Source organism: Mustelus asterias, chromosome 2, assembly GCF_964213995.1.
Source record: "Mustelus asterias chromosome 2, sMusAst1.hap1.1, whole genome shotgun sequence".
Classification (NCBI taxonomy): Eukaryota; Metazoa; Chordata; class Chondrichthyes; order Carcharhiniformes; family Triakidae; genus Mustelus; species Mustelus asterias.
The window spans coordinates 94,375,769-94,402,452 of record NC_135802.1 but is presented as its reverse complement, the minus strand read 5'-3'; the positions used below and the strand labels follow the sequence as shown (position 1 = coordinate 94,402,452).

The following is a 26,684-nucleotide window of genomic DNA, read 5'->3' as shown; positions in this document are numbered from 1 at the left end:
GTGCACAGAGTGTGGGAGATTCTTCTCTGAACTCCCACTGAAAAAACCAGAGTGAATTACTCCAGTTTTCATGTGAATTCGACACTTTGGATTTTTTGGCAGAATTCCGGCCAAGGTATTTTCTGAGATGGATGCCAGCCAGTGGGATAGAGATGAAGGTTTGAGCCTTTTAACAGAATTCCTGGATGAAATCTACAAGAAAGATAACTTACTAAATGCCTATGAAGCTGGTCAGAATCTGATCGGTACCAGAAAACGGAAGGAAGGTCTTTTCATAGAAAAACACATCATGGACTGCAGCAAACTGCACAAAAGCTTGACAGAGTTCAGTGTTTAAGTTATTAGACCATGCTGAGGTGATGTATACAGATACACATCTGGTTCTAATTGGTGTATGGTTCTCAGAGGAAATTCTGATATTTGTAGCTTTAAAGAAAAATCTTAGCGAAACAGTTATTCCCTTCTGTCAGTCTGCGTGGAAAAATGAGGCATTCTGTTGTGACACAAAGATTAAAAGGCTTTTTCTTGGCTCTTTAGGGCGCATGTTCATTGGAGTGCAGGTGAATTGTTATGAAAGCCACATTTCTGCAGGGTGATAACGTTTAGAGAAGTGTTTCTGAAACCACGCAAAGAGGCAGCAGATGAAGAAGGAAAACTGTGAAAACTAAACAGATGTGTCTGGCCTGAATGATGCTTTCGGTATTTCTCATAAGATCTGCTTTGCTGAAAATGTTCAACTGAAAGCAAATCCCGCAATGCTTGATTGGCATCATGAAGGAAATGTTTCAGACACCTTCATGAAGCATTTTGATTATTTATTTTGGGCTGGTATTGCATAATTTGAGAAACATGTTATTAGCAAGATTAGGGGAGAATTTAAAAATGGATGTCAGGCTTGCATGGCTTGTAAGCAAAGTAGGTATGAGATTAACTTTAAATCCACAATCCTATTGAAGAAATGTTACTCCCATCCTAGTTAATCATAACAGGTCATCACAGAAAAGTGATATTGGATCTAAACAAAGGGAGCAATTGTGAAGTTTGATTGGTCAGTTGAGCCACAAATGCTCTCAGATTAGACCTAATGGCTAGTTGTGAAGTATTAAATACTTTGATGAAACACCCCAAGATTGTTTGCTGAATACACTGGAAGGAAAGGGTATGGGTTCATCATGCATCCTGATCCAGTGCCTGTTTACCGGAGCTATTCAATTTTGTGCCTACGGGATTTGTGAATGCAGACCATAATGTTTACATTCTGCACTTGAACAGTATCTCATTTCATGGGGTGAAAATCAGCACCAATACATTTTTCCACTGTGGTGTGTAGCTAGCAGATGTCAGTCTGTACTTTTGGTGACTTTTCTTGCCTATCGCGTTGTTTTGTGCTCTTCAATGTTAATTTCTTTCATCATTAATTTTTACCGTCTACCAGATAAAAGTCTATTGTGTTGTAATAAATAATCAAAATATTGTCTCTTACTTTAGCATTTGCCTCCAGGTAGTTATAAAGGACATTGACAGATATAGTGAGATCACCAGCGTTGAAGGGATAGCTTCGATTCCAACCTTGAGAGCCAAATTTACGCCTTTCTGCGACACATGCATGAAAGTAACAGAGGCAGAAGAGAATGGTTCTGAATTCTTGTTCTCGAGAACATATCTCCAGGATATTCTGTAAGGTTCAACCGAAACAAATGGATCAGTTGCAATGTTTTTAAATTATAAAGCTTATTGTAATGACTGCATTCATGATAATCAATATTTTACACTTCAATTGGAGACTGAGAGCTAGGCATGCTCAGGAACCCCAAATAATTCCTAATTGGGTCAAACCAGGTAAGTCATAGAGGTTTACAGCATGGAAACAGGCCCTTCGGCCCAACTTGTCCATGCCATTTTTTTTTTAAAAAACCCTAAGCTAGTCCCAATTCCCCGCATTTGGCCCATACCCCTCTATACCCATCTTACCCATGTAACTGTCTAAATGCTTTTTAAAAGACAAAATTGTACCTGCCTCTACTACTACCTCTGGCAGCTCGTTCCAGCCACTCACCATCCTCTGAGTGAAAAAAAACTATCCCTCTGGACCCTTTTGTATCTCTCCCCTTAAACATATGTCCTCTAGTTCTAGACTCCCCTACCTTTGGGAAAAGATATTGACTATCTAGCTGATCTATGCCCCTCATTATTTTATAGACCTTTATAAGATCACCCCTCAGCCTCCTACGCTCCAGAGAAAAAAGTCCCAGTCTATCCAGCCTCTCATAACTCAAACCATCAAGTCCCGGTAGCATCCTCGTAAATCTTTTCTGCACTCTTTCTAGTTTAATAATATCCTTTCTATCTGCCCCAGTTTATGCACTTTGGGAATATAACTTTCAGCGATGATATGGACAATATTGAGTCAGCTGCCCATTCTACACCTCATTCTATTTGACAGAAAAATCAGAGTATATAATGGGTGGCTGATCAGAATCATCCATTTTATACTAATGAACCCATTCAAGTTTCAGCCTGTTTATTTGTGCTACTGTGACAGCAATCATTCATAAAGATATACAATTTGCAATCACAAGTTCGACTGTCATGGTATCTTAACCCTGATATGACACCGGATTTTGTTACTAGTTGTGTGTTGGTAAGGTCTCGGAACAAAGCAGAATCTAAATAGCACTGACTGCGTGTTTCAGTATTAATCACTTTGCTTTTCTGACTGATTTAAATTTACTGTAAGTTGTGAAAGTTTCTTTGACTGAAAGTAAGCTTGACATTTAGGCAAAAGCATAAAGCAAGCAGTCTGCAAATTGTCTGTCGCCCACCTGGTCAAAGTTATAGAGGGCAGCATGGAGGTTGGCCAACATGCCAGTAGGTGGCTCATCAGTGATCTTGATTGAGCTTTCCAGGATTCCCTGAGGAATGACATGTTCCTCGGAGGTTGGGGCAGGCTCAGCACTAATGAAGACCCGGTAGTCAGGATGACTGTCCTCGCTAAATTGCTCCAGCAGCTTTTCTAGGGTTCCCAGCCATTTCACTACGAGATGAATATTCTGGAAATAAGATGATGCACAAGACTTTCAATTTTAAAATCTCATTTATAAAAAGAATGGTAATCCTTAATTCGAGATGTTGGTCATAAAATCTCTCGGACTGCTCCTCCATCACAAACATTCACACTCCTATTCGCAATTCATGAATCACCAAAATGTTTCAGGACAAAGCCTTGCATGAGACATTACTTCATTCTACGGCTCCTTTTAGTACATATATTTAATCCCATCATGCAGTCATTATATTTTATAGAGCACTAAATTACTAAATATTAATATATGAATATTAACTTATTTCTCTAGAATTCCTCTCAACAATTTAGGTGAGAACATCAAGTCATTTATTTTAAAGGGATTCTTGACTCTGCTAACAGTGCAAAGGGGAATTTCAGAGAAACCAATTCATAATGTCATGAACGCTGAACTTCGCAAGAGGATCATGTTTTAAAATGTCCCTTTAACTCAAAATAAAATAAATAGTTCTGAAAGGGGGTGGTAAATTCCTGATAAACACTTCATTTAGCCCACATGACTTAAGGTTGCCAAAGGGAGGAGAGTTGAGAAACCCTTTGAGGTGTCGGTCTACAGTTTTCCGAGCATCTCTCACAGAAGCGCATAGAACAGGACAAAGCTGCTGCTGAGAAACAGGCAGAAGAGCATTGGAACTCTCCCAGACTGATGCGCGACAATCAAGCACGTGGAACAAGGCTTCAGTATTGAAGGCTTTTATTGTCTAACAATGGAACTACTAACACGAATACACCAGTTCAGACTGAAGGGGTCCTGCCGGAGCAGAGGGTCTTATAGCTCGCCACCGGAGGCGGGGCTCCACCGGGATGTGCCATGATAACACTTATAACAGGTAAACACCCTAACCCAACAACATTGTACAACCCCCACAGTGACAACACCCTAGCCCAACAGTAACATAATAACAACCCCCAGTGGTAACCAACGATGGTTCACCACATTCACCCCTCCTTTAAAAACAAAAGGCCGGCGGGGTGCAAAAAAAAAAACAGGTCATATGTACAGAATTCACAAGTCCAGACGGTCTGGAGGACCGCACCGACGCTGTGATCTCCTCAACACCGGTTGCGAAACCGGAGCAGGTGCTTGCGGTGGCGTTCTCTCCAAAACAACGTCCGGCTGTCCCCTCAAGGACTCCCGGGCCGGTTGGCCCTGGTGAGGCGATGGTGCAGGGGATCCTGGAACCTTCGGTGGTGGCGCCGATCTCCGAGTCTCAGGCAAGCTGTACATGGGAGTAGAACTGTTATGCACTCGTCCCGGTGCTGACCGCGCCACGTCTGGGGAAGCAATGAGTAGTAGTGGATTCGTGACAGGGGGTATGGGAGCGACAGGAGTTGCTACGTCCCCTGCGGGCGCCAGGTCTCTAATGGAGACAGTGTCCTCTCGCCCGTCAGGATATGCCACATAGGCATACTGAGGGTTGGCGTGGAGGAGTTGGACCGGTTCGACCAAGGGGTCGGACCTGCGAGCCCTCACATGTCGCCGCAGAAGGACGGGTCCTGGGTACGTCAACCAGGCTGGTAATGAGATCCCCGAGGACGACTTCCGAGGGAATGAGAACATCCTCTCGTGGGGAGTAGCATTGGTTGCCGTACACAGGAGGGAGCGGATAGAATGGAGCGCATTTGGAAGGACCTCCTGCCAACGGGAGACTGGAAGGCCCCTGGATTTCAGTGCCAGTAGGACAGCCTTCCAGACTGTAGCATTCTCCCTTTCCACCTGTCCGTTACCCCTAGGGTTGTAGCTCGTGGTTCTACTAGAGGCAATCCCGAATGAGAGCAGGAATTGCCTCAAGTCGTTGCTCATGAACGACGGGCCCCTGTCGCTATGAATGTAGCAGGGGTACCCGAACAGGGTAAAAAGCTCACTGAATGCCTTGATGACGGTGGCAGTCGACGTGTCCGCACAGGGGACAACAAACGGGAATCGTCTGTTATGTTGAGGAAATAGACGTTCCGGTCCGTTGAGGGAAGGGGGCCTTTAAAATCCACACTCAGCCTCTCAAAAGGGCGAGTGGCCTTGACCAATTGTGCCCGGTCTGGTCGATAAAAGTGTGGTTTGCATTCTGCGCAAATCCGACAGCTTCTCGTCACTGACCTGACATCCTCCACCGAGTAGGGCAGGTTGCGGGCTTTGACGAAATGGTAGAGTCGGGTGACTCCAGGATGACACAAGTCATTGTGGAGGGCCTTCAAGCGGTCCTCCTGCACGATGGCGCATGTTCCGCGCGAGATGCATTCCGAGGGCTCATTGAGCTTCCCTGGACGATACATAATATCGTAATTATAGGTGGAGAGCTCAATTCTCCACCGCAAGATCTTGCCCCTCTGCGTGTTGCTGAACATAAACGCCACGGATCGTTGATCCGTGATCAGGGTGAACCGCTTCCCCGCCAGGTAATGGCGCCAGTGTCTGACTGCCTCCACAATGGCCTGAGCCTCCTTCTCCACCACTGAGTGCCGAATTTCAGGGCCCTGAAGGGTGCGGGAAAAGAACGCGACGGGCCTGCCTGCCTGGTTTAGTGTGGCGGCTAGGGCGAAATCAGATGCATCACTCTCCACCTGGAAAGGGATTCATCCACCGCGTGCATCGTGGCTTTCGAAATGTCGCTTTTCAAAGCCTTGAAGGCCAATTGGGCCTCCGGCGTAAGTGGGAAGGTCGTGGACTTGATGAGCGGACGAGCTTTGTCCGCGTAATTGGGGACCCACTGTGCATAGTACGAAAAGAACCCGAGGCATCTCCTCAGTGCTTTCGTGCTAGCGGGCACGGGAAGTTCAGAAAGGGGGCGCATACGGTCTGGATCAGGGCCAATGACCCCGTTTTCCACCACGTATCCGAGGATGGCTAACCTGCGCGTACGGAATACGCACTTCTCCCTGTTATAGGTCAGGTTCAGGCGAGATGCGGTGCGCAGAAAGTGTTGGAGATTCGTGTCATGGTCCTGCTGGTCATGGCCGCAGATGGTGACGTTATCCAGGTACGGGAAGGTAGCCCGCAACCCGTTCTGGTCCACCATTCGGTCCATAGCACGCTGGAAGACCGAGACCCCATTGGTGACACCAAATGGAACCCTAAGAAACTGATACAGACGACCATCCGCCTCAAAAGCCGTATATTGTCGGTCCTCTGGGCGGATGGGGAGTTGATGGTAGGCGGACTTAAGGTCTATGGTAGAGAACACTCGGTACTGCGCAATCTGATTGACCATATCAGAAATGCGCGGGAGAGGATACGCATCCAGCTGCGTATAACGATTAATGGTCTGACTGTAGTCGATGACCATCCGAGGTTTGTTCCCGCTTTTGACTACCACGACCTGCGCTCTCCACGGACTAGCACTGGCCTGTATGATCCCTTCCTTGAGGAGCCGCTGAACCTCAGATCTAATAAAGATCCGGTCCTCAGTGCTGTAATGCCTACTTTTAGTAGCGATGGGCTTGCAGCCTGGTACCAGATTCTTAAATAGGGATGGTGTAGTGATTTTCAGGGTGGAAAGATTGCATGCGGGGCGCTTTGGGCAATTTGGAGGCTGCGGCTGATTCCCTACTGCCAGTGAAGGGAGTGGCCCACCGTACTGTAGGATCACACTCTTCATGTGGACCATAAAATTTAGTCCGAGGAGAATTGGCGCACAAAGGTGAGGTAACACAAGGAGCCTGTATTGCTCGTAAATTGTGCCCTGTACCTCTAGAGTTACCATACATCGTCCTTGGATCGGTACAGACCGGGACCGTGATGCCATGGAAATTGTCTGCTTGGCAGGGAGAACCCGGAGTCCACACCTTTTAGCAGTTTCAGGGTGTATGAAACTTTCGGTGCTCCCACTGTCAAACAGACAATTCACAGTTCGACCATTTACCTTTATATCCATCATTGAATTCTCAAGCCTGTGGTGCTTAGTCTGGTCCAGGGAGATCGACGCCACCGTTGGCCTCTGGGCGTCACTGCATGCCGCCGATGTTGATGCTGAGGACCCCTGCTGGTCGCTCCTAGTCGTCGTGGACCATGATGGCCGCCCCCATGAATCGCACGTGGGCGAGGGCGCCAAACGCAGCGACTCCTGGTGGTCTTCCTCCTCCTCCGTCAGCCACGATGGCGCCGTCCTGGGTTCGCACGTGGTCGGACCTCGTGGGTACTGCGACGCCGAAGGAGATTGTCTCCGTTCTGGAGGGTTACAAGCTGCACTGCCGTTTTTAGACTTCGACCTGCAGACTTTACCGTAGTGGCCTTTTTTACCGCACTGGCTGCAGATTGCCGTTCTTGCCGGACACTGTTGCCGTGGATGCTTGGCCCCACCGCAAAAATAGCATCGCTGGCCACCTGGAGCTGCCGCCGTCGTCGGATCGATCTGGGAGCGCGGGTTTGCGGGGCGAGGAGGGAGCTGAGCTTGCTCTTGCCACGTTGACTGCACGTGGTCCTCGGGGTACAGCGCCAAGCTTTTCGACGCCGCTTCCAGCATCTCAGCCATCTCCATCGCTTGGGTCAAGTCGAGGTTCCCCTTTTCCAGTAATTTAAGCCGGATGTACGAGGACCCTACCCCTGCTACGAACGCATCTCGGGCGAGGTCGTACATGTATTGTTCGGCTGATACGTCTTTACAATCGCAACCCCTGGCAAGCTGCAGGAGCTCATTGGCGTAGTCCTCCATGGTTTCGCCCGACTGCCGACGTCGTGTAGCGAGGAGGTAACGAGCGTGTATCTCGTTGGGTGGTTTCGTGTATCGTTTCTTCAAGAGCTCGACGGTCCTCGGGTAAGTGGGAGCCGCACGAATTGCGAGATAAATCGTGTCGCTTACCCTTGCGTGGAGGACTTGGAGTTTGTCACTGTCTGTAGTAATAGCTACAGAGGCAGCCAGGTAGTCTTCGAAACACTTCCACCAGTGGTCGAAGGTGTTAGCGGCACCGACCGCACGTGGGTCCAGCGCCAGACGATCTGGTTTCAAGATCTGTTCCATACTCTTTTTTTGTACAGCTGAGAGTTTTCTGTTAGACAATAAAATTGATGCGCGACAATCAAGCACGTGGAACAAGGCTTCAGTATTGAAGGCTTTTATTGTCTAACAATGGAACTACTAACACGAATACACCAGTTCAGACTGAAGGGGTCCTGCCGGAGCAGAGGGTCTTATACCTCGCCACCGGAGGCGGGGCCCCACCGGGATGTGCCATGATAACACTTATAACAGGTAAACACCCTAACCCAACAACATTGTACAACCCCCACAGTGACAACACCCTAGCCCAACAGTAACATAATAACAACCCCCAGTGGTAACCAACGATGGTTCACCACACAGACACAAATATTATCTCTTCTCTAAGAAATGTTGGGGAGTAGGTGTAAAGTTCTGTGTGGGTAAAACAGTTTTAACAAATCTATCCAAATTCTTTAGTCAGGTTTGATACAGGGATCTCTGGAATTCTTGGTTGTCATGGCCTGAGGGAGAAGGGAATTTGTTGAGGTGTGCCTTGCATCTGTACTGGTCGACCTGCTGCGAGAAGGTGGACAGTTGGTGATGGACATTGGAAAATTCAAGTGAGCATGGTGAGGAGTGATTGAGCTCAGCTGGAGAACTGGGTCAAGCTTTTGGACTGCTCTTTGACACTCCATGTGCCTGAGATGCGGTGTAAAGTTAATTAAATTTATCTCTTATTTTGTAAACTGAAGTACCCTTTGCCTGTTGGTTGATACTCGATTTAAGTTGACTTTGGTTTGTTTATTACAGTATAAGTCTTAAAACTGAAATCCTGCCCCTTGGTTAGTTCCATTGGGGCATTTGGGAAATTCATCTCTTCCAAAAGGTTATCATCTGTTCGGGGATTGTAATAATAATTACTTCACTGTGTAATTTCAGATTCAAGACATTTCCTAATTACCCAAGTTCAAGTGTTACAGGCTGTCAAATTCCTGGGTATTAAGAGGATGAAAAGTTATATCTGCTAGATTGGGAAATAAGATGATGAGGGGGGGGGGGGAAGAAACTGGCAATTCTTGTGTCCAGAACTATTCCTCTGTAGTGTCAGCTTTCAATCAGTCTCTGCTCTGAATAAGGTCATGGCGTCAAGTCTCACTCCAGGGACCTGAGGAATTGCTGCACTCTTAGAGGTGCTATCTACTGTATGAGATGGTAAATGTTAAACTGGATGTTAAAGATCCTACCATTCTCAGAGGAGGGGAGGTCTCCCAATGCCACATCAAAGGTCACTACTCAAAATAAGAGCTCATAAATGTAGGGTGCAACATGTTAGTTTGGATAAAGGATCAGTTAGCTAACAGAAAGTTAGGATTAAAGGGTAATTTTGGGGGTTGGCAAGCTGCTTACTACTAGTGGAGTGACACAGGACCTCAACTAATTACAATCTATAACAAGGACTTGGATGAAGGGACTGAATGTATGGTAGATAAATTTACTGATGACACAAATAGAGGTTGGAAACCAAATTGCCGAGAGGGCATAGAGTCTACAGAGGGTTTTACACAAGTTAAGCAAGTGGACAAAAATTTGACAGATGGAGTTTGTGGGAAAACGTGAACTTGCCCATTTTGGCAGGTAGAATAGAAAAGTAGCATATTATTTAAATGGAGAGAGACAACAGAATCTACAGTATAGCGGGATCCAGGTGTCCTGGTAAATGAATCACAAAAAGTTAGTATGCTTGTGCAGCAAGTGATTGATTAGGGAAGTAAATGGAATGCTGGTGTTTATTGTATCAAGAGTTGAGTATGGAAGTATTGCTGCAGCCATACAAGACCTTAGTTAGACAGCATCTTGAGTGCTGTGTACAGTTTTGGTCTCCTTACTTAAGAAGCAATTCAAGGAAGGTTCATTCATTTGATTCCTGCGATGAAGAGGTTTGAGGAAAGATGAGCAGGTTGGACCTTTATCTATTGGAGTTTAGAAGAATGAGAGGTGATCTTACCGGGACATATAGGATGTTGAGGCAACTTGACAGGACTTGCTGACAGGATGTTTCCCCTTGTAGGTTGGGTTAGAACTAGGGGATGTCATTTAAAAGTTAAGGGTCTCCAATTTAAGACTGATAAGGAGTATTTTGTTTCTCTCAGAAATTTGTTATTCTGTGAATTCTCATCCTTAGAGAGCATTGGAGGCTGGGTCACTGAAATTATTCAAGGCTGAGTAAGATAGCATTACTAAATAAACATCCGGTTATGTATCTGTGGGATTTGGCTGTGCAAACATTTCCTCTACTACAATAATGATTGTACCCCATTGATGGTGACCTGAGGTTACAAAAGGAGCTGTTAAAATGCAAATCCTTCCCTTACATGAGGGAAAAAAAAAAGGCTGTGAAGAGTGTGCACGTGCCAGAAACAATATCACTTTTGTCTGATCCAAATATCTAAACAGCACAAGTACACTTAGACTCAGTCCTGTGAATCCCACACAAGTTGTTTTAGCAGTAGCTAAGAAAGCAGGTAAATTAAGTATTGTACTGCCTCGACTGATGCCAAATACAGATTAACACAGCATGTGAGAGCACTTTAATGCTGAATTCTTCATGGGCTGGATTTTGGAGGTTGAGTGGAGATATATTCTTCCACCTCCCTCTCAATCAATAAATATGTGGGCAGTCCACCCACCAAAAACCTGGCTGCCTTGCAGCGATATTATGCTGATTCAGCTTTAAGTGATATTGAGTGAGACTTCCACTCCCACCTGGGAGGAGGTCCTGCCTGAGAGAGCTGCCTGCCAATCCGATTGGCTCGCAGTTCTGTAGGCCCAGTAACACCAGGGTCAAGTGCTGGAACTACAGGAAGTTCCTGAGGAGAAGTGGCATGGATTCCAGACTTCAATTAAGTCTGGGGATTTTGGTTGGGACTGCCTGGCAGAACCCAGCAGGGGAGAAGAAAGGTTAGAGATTAGTGGGAGGATCTGTTTTAGGGGATGGCTTAAAGGGGGATAGGTTCTTAGGGGTGCCTCTGATGGGCACAGGTAACCCCCAAAGGAAGAAACCTACCACCCTTCATCCTAGCTGCCCGACAGCAATCCACACAGTGAAATCTACCAGGTTAACTGCCTTGCTTCTACCTTTTCCTTGCCTTCCCCTGCCTTTAATTGGCCACTTAAGGGCTTCAAATAGGCCCAAGGGTAGGTGGGCTGCCTTACCTGCCCACTGTAATATGGGAGACTGGTTGGTGCAAGGGCGGAAAGCATGCTCACTCATTTTTTAAAGAGCCCCCTGCCTTCAAATATGCTGGCAGAGGGGCTATAAAATTCAGGCCCATGGCTCAGCTGTGATTAAGTGCTAGGTGCAGACTAGGTACTTTTCCATCAATAAGGAAAATGGAGAAAGAGCTACTGTTATTCCTGACCTATAATCAATTCAGGATGGCATTGTGGGTCAGATTAACTAGGGGGAAACAATATAAAAGTCACTTACAAATAAATGGCTCTTTTCTCATCTGAGATAAAATGGAATCATTTGTTGATTAATTCTGTCCATCATTATGTTTTTAATGGTCTTTACCGTGTACCTGCAAAATGACCCAGTGGCCTTCCTTGGAAGCTTTTTTTAAAGCTGCTTCAGCTACCACCTCCTGTCCTTGGCCCAGAGAAACATTATGAAATCTTCCAGAATCAATGGTGAACCCTAGCTTTTTACCTAAAATGAAAACAAATACAAGCCATGGCTTTTCATCACAGTTCCATATGTTCTGATTGTAGACATGTCATCAATTCTTAAATCTGCCTTTGGAATAAATAGTGATGGTTCATTGGAAAATGTGACTTGGCAAAAATTGCAACCCCATTCATTTAAACCCTTCAAGAAGCTTTTTGGGTGCTTTTCAGAAAGCCCAAATAAATATAATACTTAATTTCAGATTGTACAGATAGTGGGGGAAATATTCTGGATAGGTGAACGGTCAAATCAGCATTCAAGAATTAGACTTCAAGAGTGATACCAGCAGAAAATGATAGGGTACATTTTTTTTCATTGCTGTGTCTGGGGAATGCTCAGGTCTCCAGTTTACACCATGCTGCCTTGGGATTTCTGGGAATTCTCCTGCTTCATAGTACAAGCTCAGTTTGGGGCTTGTTTAAAACATGTGTGGCATTTGGTTCCTGGACTTGCACCTCACCATTTTCTGACCAAACCCATTAGACATCCAAATGGAAAGATGAGCGAGATTTTTCAGGCCTTCCTGCCAGCGGAATCTGCTGGTCTCAATGAAGGTAACCACCTCCCCCCCCACCCCCAAGGCAGATTCCCCAGCGATGGGGACTGGGCAGCCATGCAAAATGCCGTAGACATCGTTGGGACTGGAAGATCCCACTGGTGGCCAATGGCGAGTCAACTCTGCCACCAGTAAACACACCAGGGCTGCGGGGAGGAAATCCCAGTCGATGTCCCAAAAACGTGGTAGTGTGGCCAGTGTTGAATACTTTGGGGTCTTGGCAATACTTTTGGAATTTTGAAACCATGCAACATTTTAATATATAATTAGATTGATATATTCTTCATAGTTTGGGCATTGAAATTCTAGACTTGGTATATTCACAGCTTGTGATAGAGTAAATCCTATTTGACAGATTGGGACAGATATGAAGATGTGTGTGTCAATTTTGAACAAACTAAGTAGTTTTGAGGAGAATTTAACTAATGACTATTTGTTCCCATTTTCTTTGGATTCTTTCGAAAGTGCGTTTCCAGTGCACATGGTTTCATTCTAGGAGTAAAGTCACTGTGAAACACAGATCATAAAATCTGTAGATATTAACTTTGAATTCATCTCTAAACTGCCAGGGTTAAATGACACATGGTTGAAGATTTTTGAAGGTTAATGCGTAAAAATAAAAGATTCAGTAGTCCAGTAATTCATACCAAGCGATTCAACATCTTTAAGAGGATCAACACCAGGGGATAAGATGAAGAACATGGGAGTAGCTGGGTTACTTTCCTCAAAAGATTTTGCAAAGTCTATCCGGAGACCATCGACATATGCTGTTCCCAATTTTTCTTCAACAAAGTTACTGCAACAGAACAAAGGGGTTTTGACTTCAGTGATACAAGGTACTTCACTAATTTCTATTCATACATGTATCTTTGTAAGCGAATGTAATTTGTAACTTTTTAATAATATTGTGTGTATTTGGTTTGCTGATAACGTATAATGTCAGTCAAAGAATGTTGGAAAAATAAAATACATATATCTGGAATAGTGACCTGAAAGTCTGTGGACGTGGGAGGGTACATTCCATCTCAAGAACTTGGATATACGCACCTGCAGCTGCTGCTAATGGTCCTGCAAAGTCAGCAGGAAAGGATGTGTGGGAATGGCCCACTGGTGGACCTGGGGCTATTTCTGGGATGGTCCCACATAGAAGTGATTGGAAAGGTGGCTAAAGTGCGTGGGTCGAGGGGAGGACAGGTTATTGCCAGCTTCCCGATTAGGGGGCTACTTGTACTATTCAAAAAAAAAGATTTTTGTGCTTCATCCCGAGGGTCCAGTCTCCATTTGGTTCTCCCACTGGTTGGTATGACAACCCTAACTGAAAGCAGGCGTGCAGGAACTCCTGACTTAGGAAAGTCTCTCTAAAGGCTTTGGAGACAGCAAGAGCTACATATAACTGAAAGATCAACGTTAGAGAATACTGCACCACTCAGTACTCAGGCTTCTGATGTGGACATTATATCTTAGTCTCAAGAGTTTGAAAACACATGGGTACCTACATAAAACATCAAAGTGTGAATACTTTTTATTTGAGCTTTTTAATAAGCTTTTTACTTGCTCCATGGCTCTGTCTTATTCAAACTTTTAACGAATGTGAATCAATCAGATTTGTGCTGGTTACTGTCAAAGGTACAGATTTGTACTTGTACGCGCAGCAGTGCGCATGCACATACACTGATCAATTTAATGTCAGTAGCAAGAGTTAACATCACAGAGCATTTCTGAAATTTGTTGGCACTCACGCATTGTGTGCTGTTGTTCATAAAACCTTTATATGTGGAACAGCCACAGACCTGTGTTTTAAATGCTATTTTATAAATAAATTAAACAAAACACACACACACAGTAATGCAAATAAAAATCCACTTTTCTGTAATTATAAACTTTACTAGATTAGAAGAACACAGGAGGAATCACCCTTCAGCAGCATAAATTGTGATCATTCCCTCCAATCAACTTACTTAAAGATGGCAGCTTAAGCAATATAAAGTGTGACAAAACCCACGAATAGCTCGTTTGCATGTAGTTTTAGTATTGTGCAACTGTAGTGCTGTGCAATAAAAAGTAAAGTAACAACAAATTAGCACAGTTGCATTAGTTACGGACAACTTCAGATAATTTGGTACTATATTTGCAGCCAGCTGGTTATCTGACATGTACAAAAAAACTCCGTCAGCTTGCTTAAGAATCACCAACTCAAGCAAATAAAGAAATGCAAAGAGATTAATATTACGGGGAGGGTTTTGCGCAGAGGCAGATGGCTTGCTCCAATTTGACGGGTAGCCCTCTAGTCCCAGAAGCACCTCTGGAAGCTGGGACAATATTGGGTCATACAAAATTAAGGGTCAGAAACCCAGGATGCACGTGAGTCTAGGGGTCTTTCAGAGCAAAGGATACTCAGGAGGGAGGAAGCTCAGACAGGGGACTAACATCAACTGGGGAAGTGTTCAGTTTTGAAGCACGGACATTGTTCATACTGCTGTACAAATCAGAAGATAAATTTAATGACAGTGCACAGACTAATTCAAGATTAGTGATTAAGCACAGCTGTTTTTGCCAGAATTAAACAAAGCATTTAAGATGCTTTCAAAATATAAAACAAGCTTACAGCACAGCAGGAAGCCACTTGGCCCATCATATCCATGCCAGCTTCCAGTCTGATCCTTCCAGTTTTTGGTTCACCGCCCTGTTGATTATAGGCACACACCTGTATATATCTTATCCTGTGGGCACACGCTAGTTGCACATTAATGGAGCGGAACTATTTGCAATTTATGAATACAGCTGGTTTATCTAAAGATGTGTGGATTGTTACATATGTGCTGTTGTTGAAGACCTGCATGCATGAGAAGCCAACCAGAGATATAAAGCTGACACCTGTTCATTCTTAATCATAGAATCCCTACAATGCAGAAGGAGCCACTTGGCCCATCGAGTCTGCACCGACTACGATCCCACCCAGTTCCTATCCGTAACGCCAAATGTTTACCCCACTAATCCTTCTAACCTACACATCTTGGGACACTAAGGGGCAATTTAGCATGGCCAATCAAGCGAACCCGCACATCTTTGGAGTGTGGGAGGAAACCGGAGAACATGCAAACTCCACACAGACAGTGACCTGAGGCTGGAATTGAACCCGGGTCTCTGGCGGTGTGAGGCAGCAGTGCTAACCACTTTGCCACCATGCCGCCCTGACTTGCTTCATCACAGGTACAATGGCACAGTGATTAGCAATGCTGTCCCACAGCGCCGGGCTCGGGTTCGATTCCGGCCTTGGATAACTGTCGCTATGGAGTTTGCACATTTTCCCCGTGTCTCTGCGACTGGATCCTGAACTTCCTAACCCACAGAACGCAATCAAGATAGGCAACAACACCTCCTCCATGATCATGCACACACTGGTGCCCCACAAGGCTGTGTCCTCAGCCCCTTACTAAATCCCTTTTACACCTGACTGTGTGGCCAAATTCCCCTCCAACTCAAATTTCAAGTTTGCTGATGAAACCACCATAGTGGGTAGGATCGCAAACAATGACGAGACAGAGTACAGAGAGAGAATCTGGTGAACTGGTGCGATGACAATAATCTCTCCCTCAATGTCAATAAAACAAAGGAGATAGTCATCGACTTCAGGAAGCGTAGTGGAGACCGTGCCCCTGTCGACATCAATGGAAACGAAGTAGAAATGGTCGAGAGCTTCAAGTTTTTAGGTGTCCAGATCACCAACAATCTGTCCTGGCCCCTCCATGCCGACACTATAGTTAAGAAAGCCCACCAACGCCTCTACTTTCTCAGGAGACTAAGGAAATTTGGCATGTCCACTAAGGCTCTCACAAACTTTTACAAATGCACCATAGAAAGCATTCTATCTGGTTGTATCACAGCTTCATATGGCTCCTGCTCTGATGCAAGAAATTACAAAGGGTCTTGAACGAAGCCCAGTCCACCAGCCTCCCATCCATTGACTCTGTCTACACTTCCTGCTGCCTAGGAAAAGCAGCCAGCATAATTAAGGACCCCACGCACCCTGGACATTCTCTCTTCCACCTTCTTCCGTCGGGAAAAAAGATACAAAAGTCTGAGGACACATAGCAACCAGCTCAAGAACAGCTTCTTCCCTGCTGCCATCAGACTTTTGAATGGACCTACCTCGCACTAAGTTGATCTTTCTCTATACCATAGCTATGACTGTAACACCACATTCTGCACTCTCTTCTTTCCTTCTGCATAGTGCACAAGAAACAATACTTTTCAGTGACAATAATAAATCAAATCAGATCAAATCCTCCAGCTGACCAGTTGCGGGGATCACCACGAAAGCTGTTGCAGCTGCTGATGGTCATCTTGCTCCATGTCCAAAGTCCAACCTAAGGCAGCTATGGCACTACCAATCCTGATCTTGAGGCTCAGCATCTTCAAAATGCAGAAACGAACCTCTCAGCACAAGTACAGTTGGCAAACCCTTTCCCAATGGTAAGAAAGCAGCTACGAGCATGGACCAATGCTTCCTCCACCATGCTGGATGAGTCCTGTTCACTTTACATCTTTCTCTGTGTGGCAGTGTCTGAACAATATCTTAAAAATGAATTCTTGTGAGCAGCCTGTGTAGTTTTTTCCCCCAGATTGTTATGTGATTGTACATCTGCAAAGCTTACTGGGAACATTTGCACTAACCATTTACTGCTATATGTGGCTGGCTTTTAATGAAATCGGAAATTGCCATTCCCTTTTTGGCTTGGTTTCAGTGCAAGTTTCAGGAAACCCAGAAAATCCGTGTTTGTAGAGGTAAGATATTGCTGTAGTTCATGGATCAACATTTTCAATCACCAAACTGCTTCTCTATAAGGGCTTGTGCACATGGGCCTGAAGTTTTTGCCCGTCAAGCAAGTGCATTCCACTGGCCTGGCGGTGGGCATGAAATGCGTTTCTGGGCGCTAATCGCCCCAGAACACAATTTCACACCGGCTGCCCGTCAATTGACCAACCAGCATGAAATGCCCACCGGGAAAGGCTCAGCGCTGCTGGAGCGGGTAGGCACCATTAACAGGGAGAGTGTGGCTGGCGCTTCTACTGTGCGCCCTCAGAGGAACAGTCACTGCTTAGCTGCAGAACTGTAAGAAAGAAATTGCGATGGAAAAGCTATGCCAATAGTGTCTAAGCAGCACACTGAAACACAAGATAGACAAAAGGAAAGGGGGTGAGGTAGCGTTGCTGGTTAAAGAGCAAATTAATGCAATAGTCAGGAAGGACATTAGCCTGGACGATGTGGAATCTGTGTGGGTGGAGCTGTGGAACACTAAAGGACAAAAAACGCTCGTGGGAGTTGTGTACAGATGACCAAACAGTAGTCGTGAGTTTGGGGATGGCATCAAGCAGGAAATTAGAGATGCGTACAGTAAGATTACAGCAGTTATCATGGGTGACTTCAATCTGCATATTGAAAGGGCTCACCAAATTGGTGGCAATGCAAAGGAGGAGGATTTCTTGGAATATGTTTTTCTTGACCTATATGTCAAGGAACCAACTGAAGAGCAAGCCATCCTAGACTGGGTATTGGTGTAATGAGAGAGGATTAATTAGCAACCTTGTGGTGCAAGATCCTTTGGGGAAGAGTAACCATAATGATAGAATTCTTCATTAAGCTGGAGAGTGACACAGTTAAGTCTGAGACGAGGGTCCTGAACTTGAGGAAAACTAACTTTGATGGGATAAGCTGGCAAAAGATACATAAGGGGTTGATAGTGGATCGGCAATGGCAGACATCTAAAGAACACATGAATGAACTTTAACAACTATACATCCCCGCCCGGCATAAGAGTAAAATAGGGAAAGTGGCTCATCCATGGCTAACAAGGGACAGGTAAAATTGCATTCAATTGACCTTTTAATGGGTTACATTGCCTGCTTGATTGCCAGTGGGCCCATGCCCGCTGACTGAAATACTGCGCAAGTACAAGATGACATCAGGGCATGCGCCCACCACCTTCTTGCATAATTTTACATACTTTTGGGTCAGGTGCACATGCGCCCAAGCAATGTAAAATTCTGGCCTTAGAGTCAAAGGCACATGTGTCAAACCTGGATGCTGGCTCATAAGAACTAGCTCCTGGATACAATCACATTTCTGTCTTTAACTCTCTCCAAGAGTTAACTCTCTCCAAGAGTAGGTTTCTGGGACAAAAGTACCACACTTGTGGCTCAAATCCAAGTTTTATTTGACATGGGGCATTGCTGGCATTTATTGTCCACTCCTAGTTGTCATTGGAGGGCAGTTGAGAGTCAACCACATTGCTGTGGCTCTGGAGTCACAGGTAGGTCAAACCAGGTAAGGACGGCAGATTTCCTTCCCTAAAGGACATTAGTGAACCAGGTGCGTTTTTCTGACAATTGACAATGGTTTCATGGTCATCAGTTTTTAATTCCTGAGATCTTTGTGGAATTCAAATTTCACCATCTGCCATGATGGGATTTGAACCCAGTTCCCCAGAACATTAGCTGAGTTTCTGGATTAATAGTCTAGCAATAATACCACGAGGCCATCACCTCCCCAAAATCTATTTAAAATCTATTTAAAGCCTGGAAGTCCAAAGATAGCGACATACAAAAAAGAGTGAAAAATCAGATAGGTAGGTAACAGATTAATATTTTGGTAGAAACAATAATGATCAACAAGGCAGATCTTTGGTGATGGATTTGTTTGATGGTGCATTTTTTGAAAAAGTCTAGCAATGAAGCCCTCACATCCTGTCACACCTTCTTTATATGATTAGGTGCAATTACCTCACTGCATACGTCATCCTGTCAGGCCTCAAAGCTCTGAGCATTATAAGTTTCTGGAGGGAGCTCTTCTTTTTCCACTCCTGAGGAAACTTTTCCTTCTCGGGGCATTCTGATTCAACAAACTTCTTCCAGCGTTTGGCTGAGCCTTCGATGTCTCTGTCTAATCCTCGGAACTCATCCATCACTGCCATGGTCTAAAAACATCCAAAAGTGTACACTTGCATTATTTTTATTTTTTACATATTTTGTACCACTCATGGGGAAAAGAGTGCAGGGACGTGCAAGATTCTTGTTCCTTTACCTCACCATTATTGGATTTCTAACAACCGTGCTTTGATCTGCTCTTTTAGCCTGCTCAGCAACAACCCTCATCTACATATATCTTTAACATGGAAAAACATCTCAAGGCATGTCACCGCCTATTATCAGACAAGTCTGACACTGAGATAATACAAAGACATATTAGGACAGATCACCAAATGTTTGGTCACAGGTGCAGGTTTTAAGAAGCGTGTTTAAGGAGGAGAGAAGGGAGGTTTTTAATGTTTATTTATTAGTCACAAGTAGGCTTACATTAACGCTGCAATGAAGTTACTGTGAAAATCCCCTAGTTGCCACACTCCAGCGCCTGTTAGGGTATGCTGAGGGAGAATTTAGCGTGGCCAATGCACCTAACCCACATATCTTTCGGACTGCGGAAGGAAACCGGAGCACCCAGAGGAAATGTACATGGACATGGGGAGAACGTGCAAACTCCACACAGACACTGACCCAAACCAGGAATCAAACTCAGGTCCCTGGTGCTGTGAGGCAATTCTAGAACATCCATCCTAGACAACCAGAGACGTGAATACCAATTGTGGTATGAAGGGAATCGAGGACACACAAGAGCTCATAATTATCAAAAGGTTACAGGGCTTCAGGAAGTTACAGAGATAGGAAGGAGTGAGGCTTTGGAGGGATTTGAAGACAAGGATAAGTATTACCATATCACCATTTTATGATTGGTCGATGGGTGAACGGGATGGTGTGAGTTAGGATACATACAACTGTGTTGTAAATGAGCTCAATGTTTACAGGGATGAAAGATTAGAGGCCAACAAGAAGATCACTGAAATAGTTGAGTCTTATAGTAGCAAAAGATGGGCTGACACAGGGGTGGAGATGGGCGTCACGACGGCGATAGAAGTCAGAGGTCTGGGTGATGAAGGTCAGCAGGTCATCTCAGGGGCAAATCGAATGCCGAGGTTGCAAACAGTCTTGTTCAGTCTCAATGATCAGGGAGGGCGATGATAGGGAATGAAGTTACAGCAGGATGGAGGCACTAGCTTTGGGGGAGTGATTCTCCTGGCCTGCTGCACTGCTCAAGTAGCACAGTAGGCCGGGAGACATCAGCCTGTAGCGTGACACGTGACCGGCGTCCAGCCAATCGTGAGTCTCCCAGGCAATGTTTTCTGATGTAATCGGCATCGTGCCGGAAACCAGCGCAGGGCTGATTATAATACTGAATCTGATATTTTAATATCAGGACAGCAGTCTCTGGGCCTGCAAGTGTCTCCCCACCCCTGCCAGGAGATGTTCTCACCAGCGGGGATTACAACTGGTCCCCATCAACTGCCAGCCTAGCACCGCCCATTGGGCACTGCCAAGGGGCGGTGCCGGGGGTTGCTGCTGGGGTTGGCGCCTATTGGAGGCCGATCAGTGGTTGGAGGGGGATGTGGGGAGACCTGCTGCACACTCTGCAATGGGATTTGTGGCAGAGGGAGGCAATCGGGGCTACCCTTGGGGGTGGGGGGGGGGGGAGAGATCTGGGCTGCCCATTGTGAGGTGGGGGAGAAAATCAGGGTGGCCATGAAGGGGAGGGGGGTGTGTGGGACGGAGATTGTAACGACACACGGTGGGGTGGGAAGGGGGGAGGAGGATTGGGGCTAGCCGCGTGGGGCTGGTGATGGGGGAGTGGGGGGGCCAGTGAGCATGCGCTGAATTTCCCACTGACAGATCGGTGCATGCACAGTGGCCCGTCCAGCGTGCTGATTCCGGTCTCTCCAGCGGGATGAGGCCCCGCCTCCCCCCACTTTCCAGTGTGAATCTCCCTGAGGCACTGTGTGTGAAACTAAGCACACCCAAAAAGCAGGCGGGAAAATCCCTCGTATTCCCTCCTGTTGAGCACTTAGTTTTTTTTTGGGAGAATCCCGACTATGGTGTTCCTAATATTTAGGAGGAGGAAATTTCTGCCAGTATTGGATTTTGTTCAAGCAGCATAAAGAAAATCAGGAAGTTTGGAGGGGTTGTCAAAGCTGCTGCTGAGGCCCAGCCGGGTACTTGTACACGTGGCATTGTGATTCTGGATGATACCTCTGAGGGACAGAAGGGAACTAAACAAAGAATATTCTAGCACAGATCGACTGGAAAACTGTACTGTACTTGTAACCATGATAAATAGCGAATTCTTCTTAGAATAGCAAATTTTACATGGAAGAAACATTAGGCAGGCTCCGTGACAAGCATATATTCCTTCCTGTCCAATTTCTTACCCTCTTTGAACATAAGAACATAAGAAATAGGAGCAGGAGTAGGCCATCTAGCCTGCCCCGCCATTCAATAAGATCATGGCTGATCTGAAGTGGATCAGTTCCACTTACCCGCCTGATCCCTATAACCCCTAATTCCCATACCGATCAGGAATCCATCTATCCGTGATTTAAACATATTCAACGAGGTAGCCTCCACCACTTCAGTGGGCAGAGAATTCCAGAGATTCACCACCCTCTCAGAGAAGAAGTTCCTCCTCAACTCTGTCCTAAACTGACCCCCCTTTATTTTGAGGCTGTGCCCTCTAGTTCTAGCTTCCTTTCTAAGTGGAAAGAATCTCTCCACCTCTACCCTATCCAGGCCCTTCATTATCTTATAGGTCTCTATAAGATCCCCCCTCAGCCTTCTAAATTCCAACGAGTACAAACCCAATCTGCTCAGTCTCTCCTCATAATCAACACCCCTCATCTCTGGTATCAACCTGGTGAACCTTCTCTGCACTCCCTCCAAGGCCAATATATCCTTCCGCAAATAAGGGGACCAATACTTCAGACAGTATTCCAGCTGCAGCCTCACCAATGCCCTGTACAGATGCAGCAAGACATCTCTGCTTTTATATTCTATCCCCCTTGCGATATAGGCCAACATCCCATTTGCCTTCTTGATCACCTGTTGCACCTGCAGACTGGGTTTTTGCGTCTCATGCACAAGGACCCCCAGGTCCCTTTGCACAGTAGCATGTTGTAATTGTTTTCCATCTAGATAATAATCCAATTTGCTATTATTTCCTCCAAAGTGAATAACCTCGCATTTGTCAACGTTATACTCCATCTGCCAGATCCTCGCCCACTCACTCAGCCTGTCCAAATCTCTCTGCAGACCTTCTACGCCCTCCACACGATTCACTTTTCCACTTATCTTTGTGTCGTCTGCAAACTTTGTTACCCTACACTCAGTCCCCTCCTCCAGGTCGTCTATATAAATGGTAAATAGTTGAGGCCCCAGTACCGATCCCTGCGGCACGCCACTAGTTACCATCTGCCAACCAGAAAAGTACCCATTTATTCCGAACCTAAGAAATGATTTATGTCCAATTGTGAAGACAAATAAAAAAGCACAATCCACTTTTCTTTCAGAGCAATAATAAGAGGTCTTGATTCAAAACGTGCTGATTTGCTTTAGTCTAAACTTGGCTTATTAATTTAGCAAGCCAACGGGACATACGCTAGATTTCATTCTCATCAGCAGATTTTGAACAGTAACATTTATTTATATTTATGTAAGGCTCTTATCATAACAAACACTCAAAGTTGTTTCACACAAGTGTAAGGGACAAAAGAAAAATGCTAAATTGACCTTGATGGCGCTCCAAGCTTGGGTGGAGAGAAAATCAATAGGGCTCTTGTATGTTTGCTCAACATTGAATCTCAGGAAAAAGTCCAACTCCTCAGGATCTATCTCATTGTTCATCAACAGGATCTGGAAAATAGGACAATTTCAAATGTTGTGTTTGGGGTCTTTCCTACCCTTCCTACATATGTTAGATAAACTCTCATGGGTAAATCTTAGCTCCTTATTGACGTTTCATTGGACCTGATACCTCGGTAAGTTTCTGATAGCATGCCCAAAATAACAGAAACCGTTTTATTAGTTACTGCATTTATCCTCAGGCTCCACAGAAAATTGATAAAGTCAGATTAAAGTTGACTTTGTAATAGGCTTCAACTATAAGACCATAAGGCATAGGAGCAAAGTTAGACCACTCAGCCATCGAGTCTGCTCCGCCATTCAATCATGGCTGATACTTTTCTCATCCCCATTCTCCTGCCTTTTCCCCTTAACCACTGATCCCCTTATTAATCAAGAACCTATCTATCTCTGTCTTAAAGACACTCAATGACCTGGCCTCCACAGCCTTCTGCAGCAAAGAGTTCCACAGATTCACCACTCTCTGGCTGAAGAAATTCCTCCTCATCTCTGTTTTAAAGGATCATCCCTTCAGCCTGAGGTTGTGCCCTCTGGTTCTAGTTTTTCCTACTAGTGGAAACATCCTCTCCACGTCCATTCTATCCAGGCCTTGCAGTATCCTGTAAGTTTCAATAAGTAAGTCTCATCCTTCTAAATTCTAACGTGTACAGACCCAGAATCCTGAACCGTTCCTGACAAAAAATTGAGATGAAAAGTATATAACAGTAAAAAATACATAATTTTACCAAATATGAGAGCTAACTAATCTGGACCCTTTGCAGTTCAAACTGATTACTTTCTCTTATTTGAATATTGCAGGCTACTTATGCACTCCTAGTTGCCGGGGCTCCTTGGATTTTAATAACTATAAAATGAATTCAAAAGCAGCTATCATGCACATATCTGAATAAATCGAACAGTTATTTGTCTTTGAACTGTATGTCTTGGTTCCTTACTCAAACTTTCTCCTCAGAAATCAAGCTGATTAATTGTGCTGGTAACACTATATCGAGATAGACCACAGGCATGACTTCTGAACGCAGCTTCTTTTTAACTCTGGGGTAAGTTTGAGCAATAGTGTAAAATGCATGATAACCAACTGACATCTTATGATTTTTAATTCTATTGACTTATTTTGCAGATTTGCTATTACTCGTTTTACTCTATTTCATATAGTTAAAATTAATCCCCCTGATGTATTGTTAAAATTAGAGGAAAAACTTTATTTTGGTCCTTGGCACGATGCACACTTATTATTTTATTTCATACATGAATCCAAGATATTCTGGAGCCACATACAAGACTCATCAGTGGATCCTTCTTCGGAGAAGTTCCAATATAAAGAATCAGGTAGAAAAGGAGAGTGCGCTGATGCAACGTAAGGGCAGAAATTCTGTTGGAAAAATTCTATTATTGAATAAAAAAGGAGTTTAAAGAAAAATAAAAGGGAGCATAAAAGAATAAAATTAATCTTAGCAGCAATTCTAATGGGACAAATTTTACTTCAGTAATTTGGCACTGAAATTCTAGATTATACAAGGCCACCTCTCTTTATTGTTTAAGGTGGTGGTCTCTCCTGTGCCCTGGTGGAGTTACAACAGAAGCCTGGGAGAACTCTCAAAATTTCACAGCCCTTGTTTAAATCTTGGTTGCATCTAATTGTGAATCATATTAGTTGGGAACATTTTGGATGTTTCTCAAGTGCATGAATTGTTCCATGAACTCCAAGTGAAAACTGCTGGATGTTTTCCTGTTTCTCTACTGTCCTGTTCTAAAATAGTTTCCAATGGAACATTTCTAAAAGAAAAATAGATAAATGACAGTACTCAATTATAAAATAGACAATGTTTAGTGATTTTCTGTTTGTGGGACTCTGCAAAATCTCCACAGCATTTAGGCCAAACTTATTTCACTATCATCAAGGCATTCAGACTGGGGATACAACTGTATGATAGACACTCAACACACAACAGTAATCTAAAACTGAATTATTTTGCAAACGATTTGTCAAGATTAAATGTTTTGGATAAATGTCCCATGATATAACTGCAAAGAAGTTCCAATTTCTGCAGGTTCCAAATAGTTTTTACTGTAGCCCAACACATGTTTGTAAAATCCAGCTATCAATTCATAGTTTTCTGCCAATGTGTTATACTGGAAAAGATAATTTTCCTGAACTAAAATAACTTGCCATCTGCTCAGGAACTTTAATTCCCTGTTGGCAAAATATATTAAAGGACCAGTGTCATTCAGGATTTGTTAGTTGCAAATAAGAAAGTTACTGACTGAATATAGAGTAATCTCATTAACAACATCAATAGGAGCAAATGATGGCATAATTAACACTCTGTGTTGGAAATTCTTATAAATGTGTTATTAATGAAGACCCAAAGGTTTTGATAATCTATCCTGCTGTTGGGGGGTGGGTTGCAACACCTTATTCGTCATATATTATGCTGGAAATGTAATGAAGCAGGCAACAGGACACTCGGATTTACTGTAATACCAAAGTCAATCTGCATTGAAAAGCATCCCTACACACCTGGAAAGTTGTGTGAGAAATGAATGCAACCTTGTCCCTTTCGAAGAGGCCTCTGCTAGTGTAGAGAAACACAGAGTATGTGATGCAGTCTGTCAGGTTTGCTACTCGCTCCTTTAGATCCTCGGACTGTTCTGTCCTTTCAATAGCTTTACGAAATACAATGTTAAAGGCCTAAAGAAAATTAAAAGAAAAGTCAGTTATTCAACTGGCATTGTGTGATTGCCGATCTCTATGACATCTTAGAGATGTGGGGAGAATAGTTTTAGTATGTCTTTTTCTCGGTTTTTCTCTTCCTTTCTGTGAAACAGCACATGGTCAATACTCCATCTTTTTGATGGCACAGCACTGCAAGCGTGGTTACTAATTTTTAATCACTTTTACACATTATTTTGCAATGTGGAATCAATTTGTTAACTTCTCAATCTTTGATCCTGTTGTATCCCTCCTTTATCTCCAGATAAGACAAAGAGATGAACCTCTGAGGAATCATTTTACAAATGCACTCTCCATGTGGAAAGTGCAGTATAGCCAAATTGTAAGCAAGTTTGCCATGATTTTCTGTCAATTTAAATTAATGGATGAAATGATTTCCAGATATATGCTTTTGATGGGTGAGGTTCTCAGATGACAGCACATATTCATCAAGTACGCCCATTGCTGCCTGCTGCTATAGTTATTTGGAAAATAGATCTGCCTCCAAATGCAGAAGTCATTCACCAAAATTCAAAATGGTGACCTCGATTTTACAGCAGGAGGAAGATCCTGTTTCTAATGAAACATAAACCTGAAGTGTTTAATGTATTTTAATTTAATATAGCTGGTAGTGATTCTAACGCCAATGAAATCAGATTCTGGAATAGAGAATCCAAAATGCATTCTAATATTGTTGAAACAAAAAACATTCCATTTTGGTATTGGGGAATGAGCCCGGCCAGGTGGTCGATGTTTCAGTAGGGGAGCAGTTCGGAAACAGTGACCACAATTCAGTAAGCTTTAAGATACTGATGGATAAAGATAAGTGTAGTCCTCAAGTTAAGGTGCTAAATTGGGAGAAGGCTAATTACAACAATATTAGGCAGGAACTG

The 26,684-nt window shown here is 44.3% G+C and overlaps 1 protein-coding gene across 1 annotated transcript in view; it reads right to left on the bottom strand.

Annotated features, from left to right (window-relative positions):
• LOC144503618 (dynein axonemal heavy chain 11-like) overlaps positions 1-26,684 on the bottom strand; it is a 383,758-nt gene that overhangs the window by 63,931 nt on the left and 293,143 nt on the right. Inside the window, exons 69-75 of the mRNA XM_078228239.1 lie at positions 25,600-25,770; positions 22,947-23,069; positions 19,059-19,252; positions 12,926-13,074; positions 11,577-11,704; positions 2,823-3,050; positions 1,484-1,675 (exon numbers count right to left, since the gene is read on the bottom strand). Of these exons, the coding sequence (XP_078084365.1) occupies positions 1,484-1,675; positions 2,823-3,050; positions 11,577-11,704; positions 12,926-13,074; positions 19,059-19,252; positions 22,947-23,069; positions 25,600-25,770 (1,185 nt within the window). The remainder of the gene's footprint in view (positions 1-1,483; positions 1,676-2,822; positions 3,051-11,576; positions 11,705-12,925; positions 13,075-19,058; positions 19,253-22,946; positions 23,070-25,599; positions 25,771-26,684) is intronic.